Source organism: Chelonia mydas, chromosome 6 (genome assembly GCF_015237465.2).
Source record: "Chelonia mydas isolate rCheMyd1 chromosome 6, rCheMyd1.pri.v2, whole genome shotgun sequence".
Taxonomy (NCBI): domain Eukaryota; kingdom Metazoa; phylum Chordata; order Testudines; family Cheloniidae; genus Chelonia; species Chelonia mydas.
The window spans coordinates 64,216,323-64,234,179 of record NC_051246.2 but is presented as its reverse complement, the minus strand read 5'-3'; the positions used below and the strand labels follow the sequence as shown (position 1 = coordinate 64,234,179).

Below are 17,857 nucleotides of genomic sequence, written 5' to 3'. Positions count from 1 at the left end.
GAGGATCTGGTCAAGGGCCTGGTGCTGGGAAACCTGGACTTTGACAAGCCCTTTATGGTGTTCACCGATGCCTCACACACAGAGCTAGGTGTGGTGCCAATGCACATTGATGCAAAGGGGGAGAAACACCCCATCATGTACGCGAGCAGGAAGCTACTGTCCTGGGAGCAGAGCTATGCAGCCATAGAGAAGGAATGCCTGGCCATGGGATGAGCTCTTAAAAGGCTACAGCCAGATCTATTTGGGTGCCACCTCACTGTGTGCACTGATCACTCACCCTGCCGTGGCTGCACCAGAGACAAGGGGCCAATGTCAAGCTCCTGAGGTGGACTCTGTCCCTACCGGAGTATGAGATAGAGGTGGTCCATGTTAAGGGGCGTGCAAATGTTATAGCTGAGGCTTTGTCCGGGAGAGGGGGCCTGAATTTCCCCAGGCCACTGGCTAAAGTGACCCCCGTCAGTTCGGTCTCAAAAGGGGGGAGAGATGTGACAAAGCAGTGATTTTCCGTTATATTGAGCCTATGTGAGTTTTACTGTTTTGCATGAATACTGTGTGCCTCAGTTTCCCTGTGTGCTGCACCAATACCTCGGTGGTGGGAATAGGGGTGTGAGACTTTGGCTGAGACCTCTGGGGCAGGTGAAGCTGCTTCAGCTGCCTGCACATATGCTATGACCGGTGCCTTTCGTAACCTGAGACCCAGGAGGGGGACGCAACCAACCAGGCAAGTGCCTGGGAAGCGAGACAAAGAGGAGGAGGAGCAATGGGAATGTCTGAGGTTGGGTCAGTGGAAGCTGGCAGTCTGCTTAGGGGAACTGGAAGAGGAGGAGTCTAGGCCACCTGTCCCAGAACACCGAAAGATGGACTTGGCTGAAAGTCACTGATTTCTGTGCTAACAAGATCTTTTCTATGCTGTGATCCTGCTGACTAATAAACCTTCCGTTTTTTCGCTGGCCAAGAGTCACATCTGACTGCAGAGTTGGGCTGCAGGGTATTCTGGCTTCCCCAGGAGTCCTTCCCGGGCAGACTCGCTACAGGAAGCTCAGAGTGTGGAAGGCGATGCTGAATGCTCTGAGGTCAGACCCAGGAAGGTTGAAGCTGTGTAAGCATCTTGCCCTGGAGCTACTATGCGCAGAGAGAGGAGGCATGCTCCCCTGGAGTCCTGGCTGGCTTCATTCAGAGTAGTTCCAGATCATCGCCCCAGTGACTCTGTGACACAGCCATTGACATAATGAAAACCAGCGTAACCAAGGCCAGCAGTGTACTGCATGCTGCAAAAATCCCATACCATGAGACACGACTAGCTGACAAACCTCTAAACATAATCAATACCTTGCTCTAGCTAGTGCCTTCACTACAAATGAAAAAGAGCTCCGTTTTTTTTCTTGTATTCAAAATTCTTAGCTAGGATTTGTTCAAGCAACAACAGAACAGCTTTACTCCATCTGTCGGGGCTGTGGGGGGGGGGGGGGGGTAAGTGGTTGAAATGCAATCATCGTAGGTTGCTCTGATATTGGCCTCATCAGCTCAGGAAGGTGTCAGTCATTGAATCTCAGCTCTCTCTAAAGGAGCAGCAGATAATATCAAAGAATTAGGTACATGAATATACTGAGCCTCTCTGTTTAGAGAGTGATCTGAAATTACTCAAGATTTAGGTAGCTTTAGACTGGACTATAAGAGATGGAAACAAAGCTTACATCATTAACCTATCTACACAACCCTTTGAGCGAATGCAGATTGTAGCCTTTTGGCAGACAGAAATAGCTCTAACACTTCCTTAAGTCTCATTTAAGCTAGAATTACAGTAGCCAGCTTGCTTGCTCCTGAGTGCCTCAGTTTAGTATATTAATTTGATTCACAGATCAGAACAGAAGGAAAATACTTTAAACAATGCATACAATTCTTTTGTCGGTATACAGATATATTCCAAGCTCAGGAAGTCAATTCACTATTTTTGGGTGTGGTTTTCTTTTAAACCACCCTCTGTGGGACAGGCTTGGAACAGAGTTCTAATGACCTGATAATCTAAATTCCCTTTTTATCAGAGAGGGGGAGCCTGTTACACATACACAGGACTTCATGTCTTGACGTGACTGTCACTAACTTTCTAGAAGACAACCCAAGTGACTTACAGGTATCGAAGAAGAAACTACCTGCAAATTCACTTTGTTGTACATTTTAATGAAGGCATGCACCCTTCTAACTTTTTTTAAATTAACACTTCTGCAAAGCTTGATCATTGGACTTGATATTTTTCCAAAAAAACCAGGAATCAGGGTTGTGTGCGCCAACTTCCCCTATCGGTACTCAAGCGTGGACTGCAACACACCTGTTCACCATATGAATCCCTTCTGCATTCCTTTCCCTCCCATGTTGCAATGGCACTTATTTGTATTTTGGATTGTCACAAGAGTAGCAGCAGTAGAAGCAGAGAAGCTAGGTCTAAAGATATCACATGAAAAAGAAAGTAAATGGTGACATTTAAGTCTGTTGAAAAGGCAAAAGATATTTCCACCCTAATCTGAGGTGGCATTGGAGTGCATTGAGCACTTCACATATCTGAGTAGTATGACGATCAGGGTCACTAAACATCTTTTAGAGATCGGACATAGAACTGGACTTGCAATTGCTGCTCTACTGACATTCACCCGATTTGGAGGAGGAAAGGTATTAATGAAGTTAAAATGAAACTGCTGCAGTCACTTATCTTCAGCATCTTGCTCAATGCATGCAAGACATGGATGCTAAAAAACAAGGACATGAAGAGGTTTTCTGTCTTTAAACTGAAACGCTATAGGTGATTGCTGTACATTAGCTACACCTCCCAATGAGTAATGAGGAGGTAATTTCCCAAGTTAAAAGCATAACTGGAGTGACACCAGATAAAGACATTCAGACAAAGAAAACTTGAGTTTGCAGGTCATGTGGGTTGGAGAGCATGTTTTGTAGGGTCTGGTGCCAGGTGCACGGCCCCATGGCAAGTGTGGTTAGACGATGAGCCTTTCAGGATGGGATATGGAATGGCACACTTCTCAAGGCGGTGAGAAGACTGTGAAACATGGAGGAAGATTGCTGGCCGAGTCCTGTGTCTTGTGTTCACTGTGCTCTATGGTGATTTACACTAAGAGAGAATGTTTGTAAATAAATAGTACCTATAAGGCCCAATCAAGAATCATGGCCCCATTCTGCTAGGCGCTGTACACACACATAATGAGCGAGGACAGTCTGTTTCAAACAGCTTGTAAGACAAAAAATAATAGGTGAATACAACAGACAAGGGGTGCATAAGGTATAATAGACAGTGGTCACAGCACACTAGCCACCTAAACATTGTTAAGCATTTTGTAGGCATCACGGCCAAGGTGGGTTCTATAGAGAGATTTAAAAGGAAGATAACATAGCCGTCTTGCAGATTGCTTGGTGGGAGAATCTTGTTTCTCCATCATCCACCTCCAAGAATCTAAAATGGTCACTTCTAGTGTTCACCAGATTTGGGGCTCACATTTCAGTAATCACTGCAAAGTCCCTCTCAGCTCAAGGTTTTTATGTGGCAGCGTCCACTCAGGGACAACCAAGTAAATCTTAGTTTTAAAGTATGAGCAAAGGAAGATGCCAGCAGCTATGTGTTCTGTCATTCTAGTATGCACACCTCTAGGAGCAAAGTGCAACTATGTATCTTTTCTTCATTAACTGTATTTATTGAAATGGTAACAAGCTCTGTTCAAAGTGTCCCTTCTGTAAAACAACCCATACAGACAAAAGCAAAGGAAACATCATCCATTGAGTCAAGTTTGCATTTATAAAATGTATTAAGAAAAATATCTGGATTTCTTTTAAACTAAGGAGTATTATACTTCATATATATAACAAACTGCTTCCACTCCAAAAGAAAACTGAAGTCTCACAGCCTCCTTCAACACCACATTCATAATACTATAGAACATGTGACAAGAAAAAAGAAGCCTGGAGTTAAATATCCCAGAAATTTATTGAATATTTGCTTGAATACATTCTGTGTAGAAATGTTAGGCTCGCTCGGTTTTGGTGCTCCCAGGAAACCTAACTGACAGAGGCACTGACCTGAAACAGTTGCCAATCTGGAGTTGTTAGATATGAAAATGTTAAGCAAAGGTCTATGGTCCCTCCCTGGCCCATTGGATTTGAGTCTACAGTGAAAGTAGGTACCTTCCTTTTGAAGAACTCAATTTGCGCAAGCTGCTATATAAGAGCAAATGATGTTTAAGAGAGGGTTCCACATCTTGGTCTGTTTAAAACATTCAAATACTTTAAGAAAGTATCTGCTTTTGGAGTTTTTGATACTGGAAACTTTCAGTCCAGGGTGTTTGTATCTGGGTGTCTAATTTATCATATATTCTCCTTAACTGGTACTCATCCCAGGAAATTTAGTCTTCAGCTTTAGCTTCCATTTCCTCAGCATCATCATCTCCATCCACTTCAGCGTTTTCCCTCTCCAGCCTTTCCAGTTGCCTTGCAAGCTCAGTCTCATCTGTGTCAGTAACCACCTTGGGCTGAAAGGCAGGACGCATACATACCATTAACATTTGGTTTTCTTTAACCTCTTTTATATTTTGTGTAAAATATCACCGATAGGAAAGAAAATAAACCAAATTATTCTGCTGGTACTCATCCTAAATGTAGAGCAAGAGATCAAACTGATTCAAATTTACACTATGAAAAACAAAAATACTACTACTTAATATGATTTTGTGACTTTTTATGGTTTCAATATTCTCTGCAGTACTGGAAACAAACACTAGCTTGTTAGTGCAAAAAAAAAAACAAAAAAAACAAAAAAAAAACCTGGCAGAGAATCTGACTGGAAATGCAAAAAAATTAAACAAACCACTTCTACCTAGCATTTAAAAAGTTTTTAAAAATCTGAGTTTTTATAAACAAAGTTTATCAGGAACACAGGGAAGTATTTTTGGTAAATAAACTTTGTTACTGACAGTTTTGTTTAAGCAGGAACAATATTTGTTCAATACAAAGCAGGTACCACTTATTTTTTGGTAACGGTAGTTTTCCACTGAGATTTTGTCTTCTGCTCTAAAATAATTAGGAAAAAAGGAGCATTTTAATACAGAAACAGTTCTCACCTCCATCTGCACATTGAAGACTCCTCTCTTCTCTTCAATCTTTTCTTTAATGACAGCCATGGCTTGGTTGAGAACAGAGAGGCCTTCAGTTCTCTCCAACGTTGTGGTGGTCATCACATAACGAGGAGGAGCTATCAGATTAATCTATAAAAATTGAAGAAAAAAGGCAGACTCAATCATAAAGAAACAGACCACAACAAAAACGGAAGCGACCAATACTACCCTTTTAAAAATGGATTTGACATATACCACAGTGCAAAGAACATGTATCCATTATTTCTCAAGCAGCATGAACCACTTATGATAAAGCAATTAAGCTTTTGGTTTTAGATGCTTACAGGAGAATGTACAATCTACTTCTCTATATTCATCATTAGTAATTCTTATATAGTGCCTCCAGTGGGAGCTATGATCCACTGAACCTGCGGACGCAGCAGGTAAACAAACCGCCCCAGCCCACCAGGGGGCTTACCCTGGTAGGCTGTGTGCCAAAGGTTGCCAATCCCTGTTCTAGCTGCTCCCAGAAGATAAAAGGTGATTCAGGGTCTTTGGAAAATGATTATCCATTAATGTACCCAGTATACTAAAACTGTTTGGACAGAAGACTATGTGATTGACTGGGTGCAGTGACCCTCTGAAATTCAGCATGAGAACCCAAACCCACTGGGGCTAAAAGATCCCCTCATTTCCCAAGCTGGTCCTTGGAAATAAATACTGCGGGAATATATCCAGGAACAACAGGTGTTAAGAAACAGGGTTTATCTACAACATGGCCTGCCTTGGTTATCCCTGTCAGCTAATTTAACAGAATGGACTCTGTGAGATCCCTTTAGAGACAAAGGAATGACTTGCCCACCTAGCTGGGAAGAGGGTGAGAAATGCACATGATAAATAGGCACCCTGATAAGACACTAAACTACTTCCTGGCTCCAGTCACCTGACACAGGTCAGAGTCACTTACTTTAATTGGCATGTTCTCCGTGGAACAGTTCAAACCAGCTCTCAGAGCTTCTTTCACTGCATCAATGCCCTCATAACCATAACAAGCAACTTCAATGTCTAAGACAAAGACAACCCAATTAATGCAAAGAATAATACAATATTCAAAAATCCAATTATAGAACACTGTACAATTATTTCAAGGAAAACTATTTTTAAAAACATTAATCACTTCTAGTCAGCTCTCAGGACCGCTTCGGTACCCTTTGAAAATGGGATGCCCAGGAATGTTGCAGTTTCCCTATCTATAAAACGATTAAAATACTTACATAATTCAGAAGAGTTCTTTGATGATTAACAGTCTTATAGAGTGCTTTGAAATTGTAAGATACTGAATAATTAATAAAAGAATCAACCGAATTAAGTCAGTAACCATGTAATTTCATTTCATAAAGTGGAAAGAGACTTAGATGCAACTTCAAAATATAAAATATAAAAATATAAAAAAGTGATAACAGAAGACTGCAAAATGAAAGCACTGTCAAAAAAGCTCAAAGTAAAGGAAATGCCACCTAAAACCCAAGAAATTCTGCCAACATTAATGTTTGAGGCCTGCATCACTGGGAATTTTCATACTATCAGGTTACAGTAGAAATGATTACCATGTTTTGTTTTTTGTCTGTTTGAGGAGGACTCAGAACCATGAAGCTTGCATTTGTTAATTATTACCTGATTAGTCACCAGACAAAGGTTTTTGTATGTCTATATCCATATATAATTGCTGCACAAAGCAGTCATTTGTTGACTACTCTCCCACACAGATGATTCACAACACCCCACCATTTTTACTGGTTGCAATTAAATGTGGATAACAAAGTAAACATCTTAGTCAGACTCAGACTGATCTCTAAAAGCCCACAGGAAAATTCCTTATTTTCTTACAAGACAGAGTTCAAATCCAACTTAGCCTGTCAAAATAACACAACAGTCTATCGAAACTAAATGAGGGAACATTTATTCTAAGTAATTTTATAGGACTCCAGTCAAAGAGCTCTTGTTCTGGGGATTTAATTCAGTATATAAACAGGATTTGGAAATCTAAATCTATGCATCTATGTAAAATCTTAATTTTAATTCATATGGTGCAATGAAGTAACAGCCTGAGGTATTAGCACAAACAGTTTCACTCCCCTGCACTTTGAGCCACCTCCTTCACTTCCCTAAACTCAGATATGGCTTATTCTCGCCACCCCAACCAAAACATAATACTGATTGCCCTATAATGCTTTACTAGAGGCATTTTCTACCCCTTTGTGACAGCCTGACATTTGTAACTATCCACTATATTTCGTTGGTAACTGTGCTTGTGGCTTGTTCAATTATTTGGCTGAACAGCCAGATTAATGCTTTTAGCAAAGCACACTGGGCTCAATCATCCTGTCAGGGAAGACATAAGCAGCAATGAGCTTAACACGCAGACAGAGAAACTAACATTTTGAGTAATAGGAGAAGCTGTCAAGGGAGGTTGTAAATCATCATTACTAGACAGGTTCAAAGGTGTAATCAATAACAACTGATGAATATTTTAATCAGTCTTTGTGCCAGTTCAAGGGGATGGACTGGATTACTTATCAAGAAGCTGCTTTCAGAGAAGAGGATTCTGTGATTAGCAATACAAACATCAGAAAGAAGCCTATGGAATACTTAAGGAAGGATAGCAATGTTTCTTAGACTGGGCTAGTAGGTCCACTGTTACAGTGTCATTTCAGCATGCTTTAGCCACAGTCTCTCTCCTCCAAAAAAATATACAAAAGTACCATGGGATTTAGAGGTAGGAGGACACGGACAGTAATCAGAAAAGCATTTTATTCAAGGATAGCCAATTCTGAAACAGCAATTTCATTCAAATATTGTCACTGAGAGGTAGTAATTGTTTTAATTGGGTTTATAATTTTACATTGTGCTTAGTAACTTGATTTCAGTGACTGTGTGTTGTGTATAGGGACTCTGGTCTTAAACTTATTGTCCATTTAGGACTCACCAGCTCGGATTTTGACCGCCTGTGGTGTCAGACGTCTATTTATGTTGTCAATCAGCACACGTCTCTCATCTTCTGTCAAATCTAGTCCATCCAGAATTGCAGGGTCTCTGAGTCAAACAAAGCAATGTTAAACATGTTAGTGATCTATAAACAAGATGAGACACAAGCAGCAATATTAACATGTAGTACTACTCCTATAGTGTTATGTATGACAAAGTGATATGCTATGCAAAGAGAAAGGGGAAGCTTTGTTAAGAAAACATTTAAACAATGGAGAGAAATAAAGGCATCCACTTAAAAATACCTTTGCTGTGGACATATTTCTCGATAAGGGAGGAGCACAGTTGCCTCAGCCTTTCATTCAAGTTACGTGGAGGAAATAAGACTGCATGACAAACTCATTTTAATCAAAAGGAGGGAATAACTTCTGTTTGGCATCAACTCTACATTATATTTGCAGTGAAAAATGCAGCCAGCTATATGGAGCTTATACTCCATCCCTTATGCAGAGAGGCTATGCTATGTGAAAGAGAAACCCTGACACAGAGATTTAAAGTAATGGCTTATTCAAATACCTTAATGTTTTGGTCAGGGGCAAATACTACCCTATAAATGAAAGAGAAAATAAGACTACATAGCCCACATCCACTCAGTATGGCGCTTTGACTCCCTCTTGTGGTAGATGCACCACACTTGGCTAACAGACATACGTCTTTCTAGCTCAGACAGCAGAGGTTGATGCTTTAAGATCCAGAGCTCCGGGGTACAATTGCTGCTGACCTAGTCAGGGGTGAGGTGTAACAAGTGGTAGCATTTCCTTTTAGTGCTGCTTTGCTCCATTCAGCAAACTACTAAAAACAAACAAGCATAGCCCATTTAGATTGTAAGGTCCTTGGAGCAGGAATAGTCTTTTTGTACAGCACCTAGCACAATAGGGGCCTGCTCCATGACTAGGGCAATAATAAAAATACATAATCATGTAACTAATAATAATGGATAAGCTCCTCACAAACAAGTTTTCCCCATTAGACCTCCCCTTGTTATTTCACTGCTGCATAAGAGCAATCTGCTGAGCAAGTCATCCTCTATTGCCTAGGGAGCCAACATCCTGATAGTTCCATTTGCAAGCCCTGATTAGTCACACCAAAAACGAATCGTAGTTCTCTGAAATGCAACACAAGCCCCACCTGTAATACCACTAGCTAGAACGTATTAACTAGAATGCTTTGCACAACAGACTTAATTTTGGACATCATGCTCTGCTATCTTATGATGATCTTTATTGATTTTACATGCAGAAATATAGCATAAGGGCATACATGGTCAAACTATAACCTACAGATTTTACGTCATACTGTTTATATCCTGAAAAATATGAATTTATATAGGGTGAATATGGTGCCCTTGTTAAGTCTGAATATCCAGTCTCCTAATTTACAGCCTGATCCTGCATGCACTCCAATTAAGACTTCCACAAAATTCAACAGGCCCTTAATGAGCAGACACTTGGGGGAAGATTTAAGTTATTTAGATGCTTAAAGATACAGACAGGCACCTACTGGGATTTCCAAAAGCACCTAGGCACCAATCTGCATCTTTAGGTGCCTAAATACCTTTAAAAATCTGGCCCTGGGTATGCTATTATGTAAATGGTATATTTGTTTTGAGGGTTAATTTGTCCTTGTACACACCAAGAAACACATGGTGCCACAACCAATCACTTTTCAGTAATCAGAATCACATCGATTATACGTTCAGCCCTTGAAAATGTAAACCAAAATTTGAGTTTATACATGCGAACAGTGCAAAGGTTAAGATTTAAGACTACAGTTGATGAGAATGCTTTCTGCACCTAGTGCATAGCGATGCCAATAACTGTTGTTCCTTCTTTTGTTTTTTTTAAATGTAGTTTGTTTGGAATATATATTCAATTATGCATTTTGGTTGCACAGTTAAACTCTCAAAAAATCACAAAGCATCAAGTTTGCCTGTGGAATCTTAATTCTAGCCTTTCCACATATGTATTAAGATAAATTACATGATTACATACTGACTTCTTAGATACATTTTTTTCTTGTAACTCTTTAAAAAGTTGTGGGGTGGGTTCCCCTTACCCTAATTCTAAAAATTAGATTTGAGTAATGAGTTTTCCAGGTTTAATCCTCAAAACAGCCCTAGTTATATAAAGGACTCCAGATCAATACCACAGTGTTTGTCTCACAGTATGACAGTGAGCTTTGGGGTCCCTTTTGGAGCAATGTGCCCTGATGTGCCATTAATCAGTGAGCATCCCTTCATTAAACTAAAACTCTTTCTCCATGGGAGACATATGTTAAATATCACCCAAAAGCCTTGTTAACTTCAAGTATTGTCAATTGGATTATCTCAAAACACAGTATACAGATACAATTTAAGGAGGATTAAAAACCAGTAATAAAAGCCTTGAATCTCCAGGTGGATATAAGAAAACATGCACAGATTGAAATAACCAGTCACAGACACCTAGAGGCAGACTGAAGTTACACTTTTCTAGATTTTGTATTTTAGAATGGGAAGAAAGAAGAGGGGGAAGAATTTTCTGAGAAATCCAATTTTGGTTTGCCAATTGAGCCTTTTATGAAGGCACCATTAAGAGGAACTGCATGTCTTAACAGATCAGTCTTTAAGTGAATGGTCTGTATCTCAATACAAACTATTTCAACTGATGCACAGCTTCTGCTTCCAGTCCCTCAGATCAGTGTTTCTCAACAACCGGCCCATGGACGAGTGCCGGTCCTGGAGATATCCCTGATACAGTTTAGGAAGGCAGAAAGCCGGTCCCTGGTATCAAAAAAGGTTGAGAAACACTGCCTTAGAGGAATGACAAGCCAACCTCATTGATACATTTGAAAAGAAGGTCTAATCTAACAAACCTCTGGGATTACAGGTAATCCATCTACTTCAAACAGATTAGTCTCAATACATTTGTATTTCTGTATTACAGGCATATACTTGGGAACACCTAATTGGGAGACAAGTGAAATGAGATCCAGTTGATGCATTAGGGAACCATCTGGCATATATAGTTCCTGAAAGTCATTAACACACACACACACACACACACACAAAAAAAAGATTTGCAAGGACTATAGGGCCCTACCAAATTCACATTTCATTTTGGTCAATTTCACTGTCATAGGATTTTAAAAATCGTAAATTCATGATTTCAGCTATCTAAATCTGAAATTTCACATTGCTGTAATTGTAGGGGTCCCGACACAAAAAGTAGTTGGGGGTGGGAGGGAGGGTGTCACAAGGTTATTGTAGGGGGGTTTGCGGTACTGCTACCCTTATTTCTGCACTGCTGGTGGTGGTGGTGCTGCCTTCAGAGTGGAGCAGCTGGAGCGGCGGCTGCTGGCTGAGAGCCCAGCTCTGAAGGCAGAGCCGCCATCACCAGTAGTGCAGAAGTAAGGATGGCATGGTATGGTATTGCCACCCTTACTTCTCCACTGCTGCCTGCAGAGCTGGTCGCCCAGCCAATAGCCGCTGGGTGCTCTGGCCACCCAGCTCTGAAGGCAGCGCAGAAGTAAGGGTAGCAGTACTGTGAACTCCCCACATAGCAACTCCCTTTTGGGTCAGGACCCCCAATTTGAGAAACGTTGGTCTCCCCTGTGAAATCTGTATAGAATATGATAAAAGCACCCAAGACCAGATTTCACAGTCTGATGCATTTTTCATGGCTGTGAATTTGGTAGGGCCCTAGCAATGACCACAGAAGAAAACAAGTTAAGGAGGAGCTCAATTTAAGTGAGCTGGAAATTGACAGACACAAAGGCTAAACCCTTTACTTTTTTTAAAAAAAGTATTGTAAGGCTCCTTAATGATGCCATGTTTCCTCCAGACTGGCAGCACTTATAAACCCATTCTTCTGTGTTCAAACACCTTACTCAGAGAGTTCCTCAATGATTCTCCATACCAAAGCAAATTACTTTTAAAAACAGGCCTGTGCAAAGGGACACTCTTGTGGGAGAATACGGCAGAATCCTTGGAATCTAGTTCCCAGTGTTGAAGAGCTCCAATGAGAGCACCACATTGGTGCTGCCCGAAACAGATGTTATCTAAAACAAGTGTTGGGGAGACAAAAATTGGGAATAGTGAAACTTATTTGACCAGTGTGTGACAAACGCTGCCCGTTCTCCAATGGGCTACGAGGAAAATTTTGATGTCTCTATTCCGAGAAACACTGGTCTACAGCTATGGAACTAAAACAATAAGAGTAAAAAGGTGCCCTTACGAGACTGCATGCTTGAATGCATCATAAGCACCATATCCTGGTCTTTTGTACTTGTCATCAAATACCCAGGCAGTTCTCTGGAACAGACTCTCCAGCTGCTCATCCTTGGTGTATTCCAACACCTCAGCAACATGGCGAAGGATACTGTAAACCTAGGACAAACAACAACAACAACAACAACAAAAAAAAAGGAGGGGATGAAGGACCTCAGTGAAGATTATTATTTAAATTGTAATCCCCCCCCACTATGTGTTTGTACAGTGCACAATAGAGCTTGCTCTTTGTTGGAGCCTCCAGGTGCTACTGTAATACGAATAGTAAGAGTAAAGAATATTCATATAAGAGACAGCAATTATAAAGGAGTTATAAACTGAAAGCTTTAGGGTGCTGACACTGTATGATTTTCCCTACCTGGCATTGCATAGGGCAATTATATGCTATACCCTATACAATTATTCAGTATCTTAAAGTGCTTTATCAACATTAACCTATATTGCACGTGCGTGAGGATGATATTAATTATACCGATTTGAGGAGTGTTATACTGAACAACATGAGTCAGTGACAGAGGTGGAAACAGAACCCAGGAGTCCCAGCTCCCAGTTTAAACCCCAGCCATATATTTCAAAGTATATTAAAGGAACTAGAACGGCATTTCATTTTCACAACAGTTCAGCTCTCTGTGGTTTTCTTGGTATGGAGCTAGTTGGAAATGTACGTGGTTGGAAGGCAGCAAAGTAACGTAAAGCACAGACACGAACTTACAGTTTTTGATTTGGTGAATTTGTCTTCACATTTGATTGCCTCCTCTGGGGAAACTCTTCTTTTTGACAAGTCAATGTAACCTAACAGGAAGCAAAACATTTTGAAAGATTCAGTTTCAGTGTACAGAGTACAAACACTTCGCTTACATTAGTGACAAATGCTCCGAGCCTTACACATCAGGCACTGAGATCAGTTACAAGCTAAGCAGAACTTCCAGAATAATTTAATCAGAGATGAATAACAAAGATTGAACCTGTTTTAGCAGATTAAAATTTGTTCTTTGGACTGTCAATCAACTTAAAACAGCTACCTTTCACATCACCAATATTTTTTAAATACTGCTTCCATTTAAGAGCATTTGCCCCAAAATTCAGTACAAGTTTCTCCTTATGCTCTACTTCAGCGATTAACTAGCCACTACTATTCCGAGAACTGTGCACATTCTTAGCGACAATGATGCCGGCACACAGAAAAGTAAATAAAAGGGATATTTTTGGTAGCATTTCACAAGAAACCATTTGAAGTTGGCATTCTTGGTAGTTTAGATGGGTATGACTCTACAGCAGTGGTTCTTAACCTGGGGTGCACGCACCCCCTGGGAGTGCGAGATGGCCTTTCTGGGGGTGCGAAACATGCTGATTTTTTTTTAGAAGATAAATCATCGAAATCACAAATTAAGTACAGGCATGTAAGTACAACTACTTTGTTTCATCAAACCTAAGTATTAATTAACATTATACATTTAACGATTACTATAATATACAAACAGGTTTAAAGAACTGACCTACTTCAACGATTTTTGATAATGGGTGCAAGAACATATTTTGAGAACCAAAGGGGTGCAGGCTGCAGTAAACGTTAAGAATCACTGCTCTACAGTGTCATAGCCAAGATCTGGGCTCAATTTCTGCTGCAGTTCCTTGATCACATCTATGTAAGAAATGAGAGCACAGCATGCTCAGATACTACAGGTAGGCAGGTCTTCCAATGCTTAATCCTGTCTGATTAAGCAGCAGCACTGATGGGTTCCAAATGGCATCCCAACTAGTCCATCTCAGGAGTTCCTCTCAGGGTTCAATAAGAGAGACAGATGACCCCAAGAGAGCTTTTTTAAAAGGAGGATGAAATCTGTAAAGGTAAAAAGTATCCTTCAGTGCAGCTTCTTTCATCTGGAACAGACTTTCTGCATCTCTCCAACTCATTTCAAATCTCATCTGAAAATGTTTCCTCTCCCTTATTAACCCTCTCAATTTCTCTCTGCTGTTATCTGCGATTCAATTCTGATAAATATTTTAGGAATACATTTTATATGTAAGACTATACTGGGGTGGCCAAACTATGGCTCACGAGCCACATGCAGCTCTTTTACAGTTCAAGTGCGGCTTGTGAAGCTCCCCGCCCCTTCTCCACCTACCAGACTTGGGCGGGGGGGGGGGGGGGGGGAAATGGAGGAGAGTGGGGAGAAGAGAACATGGGACCTCTGCTTTACAGTGGGGTGGTGGGGTAGGGACTGAAGCCCCAAGCCTTGGCAAGTGTGCCCCAACTCTCAAACTTCTGAAGATTGTCCTATATGGTTCAGAGCGTCAGTAAGTTTGGCCACCCTTGGACTATACAAATGAAACAACTGTATCTTCCGGTTTCTAAAAGAGGATGCTTGTGTGTTTCATTAACTACTGAGACAGGTCAGAACACAGATGTGGCACTGTCATCTGCGAATACCGAGGGGACTGCTTGTATGCTGTATCCTATACCAAATGCATTAAAAGAACTTTCAACTTGTCATGCTAATTATTCAAAAGTCAGGAAATACCAAAGTTAAGGGTGCCTATGCAACCTTACCTCTACCCATGCGTGTATGCATTATATGATGCAAGATAGTTACATGATCATATAATATTGTGTACACATTGCCTCTGCCTTATTTGGTGCACAGGATGGACTGTGTGGTGTGAATGACGAAATTGTTCATTATTTATGCTTATTCTCACTGCACCAGTAGTATCGATGGTCACCATTTTCCTCACTCAATATCAACAAGCAGAAGCACTACTGAACTTTCAAAAGAAAATGCCACTTCACTATGGTTTGTTGACCAAGCATAAACTTTAGAAGTCTTAAGGCCTGATCCTGCAGATCCTCCTTGATATGACTTCTCCTCTCTCCTACAAGCAGTCCCTCTGAAGCCAACAGGACTACTTGCCTGAGTAAGGATAACACACAAGGACAGCAGCTTGCAGCATCAGGCCTTACTTTGTGCCACTATATATTTAAAAAACCAATTACAAATTCAAAGAGTAGCTAGGGTCCCAGGTTTTACAGCATTGCTTTTTACAGTTACAATCGGAAGTGTCATTCCACCTACTTTCCCAACATACCTTTCTCTTTGTCGACCCTTATGACCACAACACACTCATTCCTGCCTATGCGGATGAGTTTGTTTATGGAGCGGATACGTCTCCTGGATAGTTCACTAAGAAGAATCATGCCTTCAATGTTGTTGTATTCCAGTAGGCTGACATAAGCTCCCATTTCAGCAATGGATCGAACATTGACCATCACTACATCTTCCACCTCTGGAAATTTATGCTGGTAGAATCTACAGCTTAGTCCAGGCATACTGTGATTTGAGTAAAAGAAGCAGAGATTATTATTCATCTCACTGCACTGGCCACCACTAATCCACTATTGTGGCAAATACTGAGATTTCAACTGCAGGTGGAGGACGAAGAAAAATGTTTCCCTGTTTGTCCACAATTTGAAATTGTGCACCAACTAGCTCATGATTTCATAAACTTTGGCATGTAGAACTTACGCTTAAGTACTAGTAACACTCATTAAGCCTTACAAATTATTAACAACTTTAATATTAAACTATATCAAGCCCTTTACCTATCTGGTCATCAATTGCCAGGAAATGTCCAACCAAAAGGGTTTTGGCCATTCCATTAAAAATTGATATCTATGTTAGGAAAATAATATGAAAAACAAAACCATTAAATTCCAGTTAAGGTTGCTTCAGGGCACAACCTGTCCAATCACCCAAAACCTTGAAAGTAAGGAAATACCATGTTGAAGAGAGACGTCTGCTCTGAGCCTGTCATCCAGGCATCACATTATCTATGAAACACCATACCTCACCACAGATAGGGAACTTCAAAAAGGATAGAGATACAAACTACTCTCTCTGCATTCACCTGACTCTCAGAGTAACACAAAACTCATAACTCAGACTTTAACAACACTAGCATATATGCAGGGAAAACATCTGGAGTCCAGCTTACTGGGCAACACATAAAATGGTGTAGAGAAAGTAGGAGGCTGGAATTTAGGTTTTGGATTACAAGTCAAGGAGGATACTGGACAATGTAATGCATCTCTGGATCCCACAGGGGAACATTCCAGGCTCAGTGCAGAGTCCTTGGAAAGACCCTCTAAAAACACCTCAAAATGGGCACTCTTTGGGGGTCAGAGCACAAGGATCCAAAGGAGATGTCAATACAAAGGATGACACTAACTGGCCCAGATCTGATGATGCCCTAGAGAAAGAACAGCTGGTGCAAAGAAAGCCTAAGTAAGGCACGGTGATGCTGATCGGAGAGGGAAATACCAAGAACGAGCTGGGACTCTTTCGTCTCCTTCCTTTGAAGGCAATCAGCAGCAAGACAGCACCAAGACCCCATTAGAATCCTCACTAAAACAAAATGATCGGCATCACTGGAAAAGAAAATGCTTTCTACTACCTCTAGCTTGCTAGGAAACTTTGCTTCTTTTTCCTGTATGAAGAGCCACACGTTTGTCACCTCTAAGCTTAATTACCATAACTCAGTGTATAGGCCTGAATATTTAATGCCATGCAGAATGCAGCGGGCCAAGCCTCTGTGAGGACACCAGGCCTGGGTTTGTAGCCACTAGCTCTCATTCCGTTTCAATTGTCAGTTCAAAGCTTTGGTCCTGACCCTGAAAGCTATCCATGGGTCAGGACCCAGCTATATCAGGCTTCCACTCACGACCTCCCTTGAGGAAGGCGGCAACACGAGAACAGGAACAAGCCAGCAGAGGGTCAACGGGCAAGACGACCCAGCGACAGGAGAAAGAAAGGCAGAAAGCCTAAAGCTGGCGAGACATTGTCATTCGGCAAAACACTTAGTCTCAAAATCTCTCAACGCACTCGTGAGCCTCGCTAGTCTGTGCGGAGACAGCGCCAACGCTTCCCGCAGGAGCGGCGCACAGAAACCGAGGGCCGGGCTGCCGGATGCCCCGCACCGGTGGGCCCTGGTGCCCCGCCGCCAGCCCCTACACCGGCCTACCGAGGAGCCAGCGCCGCCCGCAGGCTCGGGACAGAGGCCGGCCGCAGCGGGCTCCCGGCAGCCGCTTCCCCCGTCACTGCGCCCCGCACGCAGCCTCTGGCGCGGCCGCCCCCGGCCTGCTCGTCTCGGACGACGCAGTATCGCCGCCAGCCCCACGGGCCGGGGCCAGGCACCGGGGATACGCTCCGAGGAGAGGGAGACTCCGGCGCCCGCGTTACCTGCTCGGTATCCAGGTCCCGCTCTCTGCTCCGGGGGTCTCGCTTTAGTTCCTCCCTATCCGCCGCAGCGTGCACCCAGCCTCCACCTCACTGCGCAGCCGCGAACCCGCCCCTTCCCACCTCACACAGCGCGTGGGACCTGCAGTGCTCGCGCGAGATTTCATACTCCTCATCATAGAGTCTCCGCGACCGCCGGGCGA

At 42.1% G+C, this 17,857-nt stretch overlaps 1 protein-coding gene across 1 annotated transcript; it reads right to left on the bottom strand.

The window, feature by feature from the left end:
* Window positions 1-3,966: 3,966 nt before the first annotated feature.
* On the bottom strand, window positions 3,967-17,850 carry EIF2S1 (eukaryotic translation initiation factor 2 subunit alpha). The gene is made up of 8 exons (XM_027832279.3): window positions 17,658-17,850; window positions 15,508-15,749; window positions 13,133-13,212; window positions 12,368-12,519; window positions 8,095-8,201; window positions 6,076-6,173; window positions 5,115-5,258; window positions 3,967-4,526 (listed from the first exon to the last, which is right to left on the bottom strand). Exons 2-8 carry the CDS (start codon window positions 15,746-15,748, stop codon window positions 4,401-4,403), a joined length of 948 nt encoding a protein of 315 aa, XP_027688080.1. The 5' UTR covers window position 15,749; window positions 17,658-17,850; the 3' UTR covers window positions 3,967-4,400.
* Window positions 17,851-17,857: the final 7 nt, after the last annotated feature.

Bases quoted from the DNA above. Each gene is read 5' to 3' on its own strand.
- EIF2S1 (XM_027832279.3), bottom strand. From the start codon at position 15,748: ATGCCTGGACTAAGCTGTAGATTCTACCAGCATAAATTTCCAGAGGTG. The intron at 8,202-12,367 runs GTAAGGGCACCT...TGTTTGACTCAG, and splicing joins GCATTCAAGCATGCAGTCTC to AGACCCTGCAATTCTGGATG. The intron at 5,259-6,075 runs GTAAGTGACTCT...CAATTTTTATAG, and splicing joins CGGAGAACATGCCAATTAAA to ATTAATCTGATAGCTCCTCC.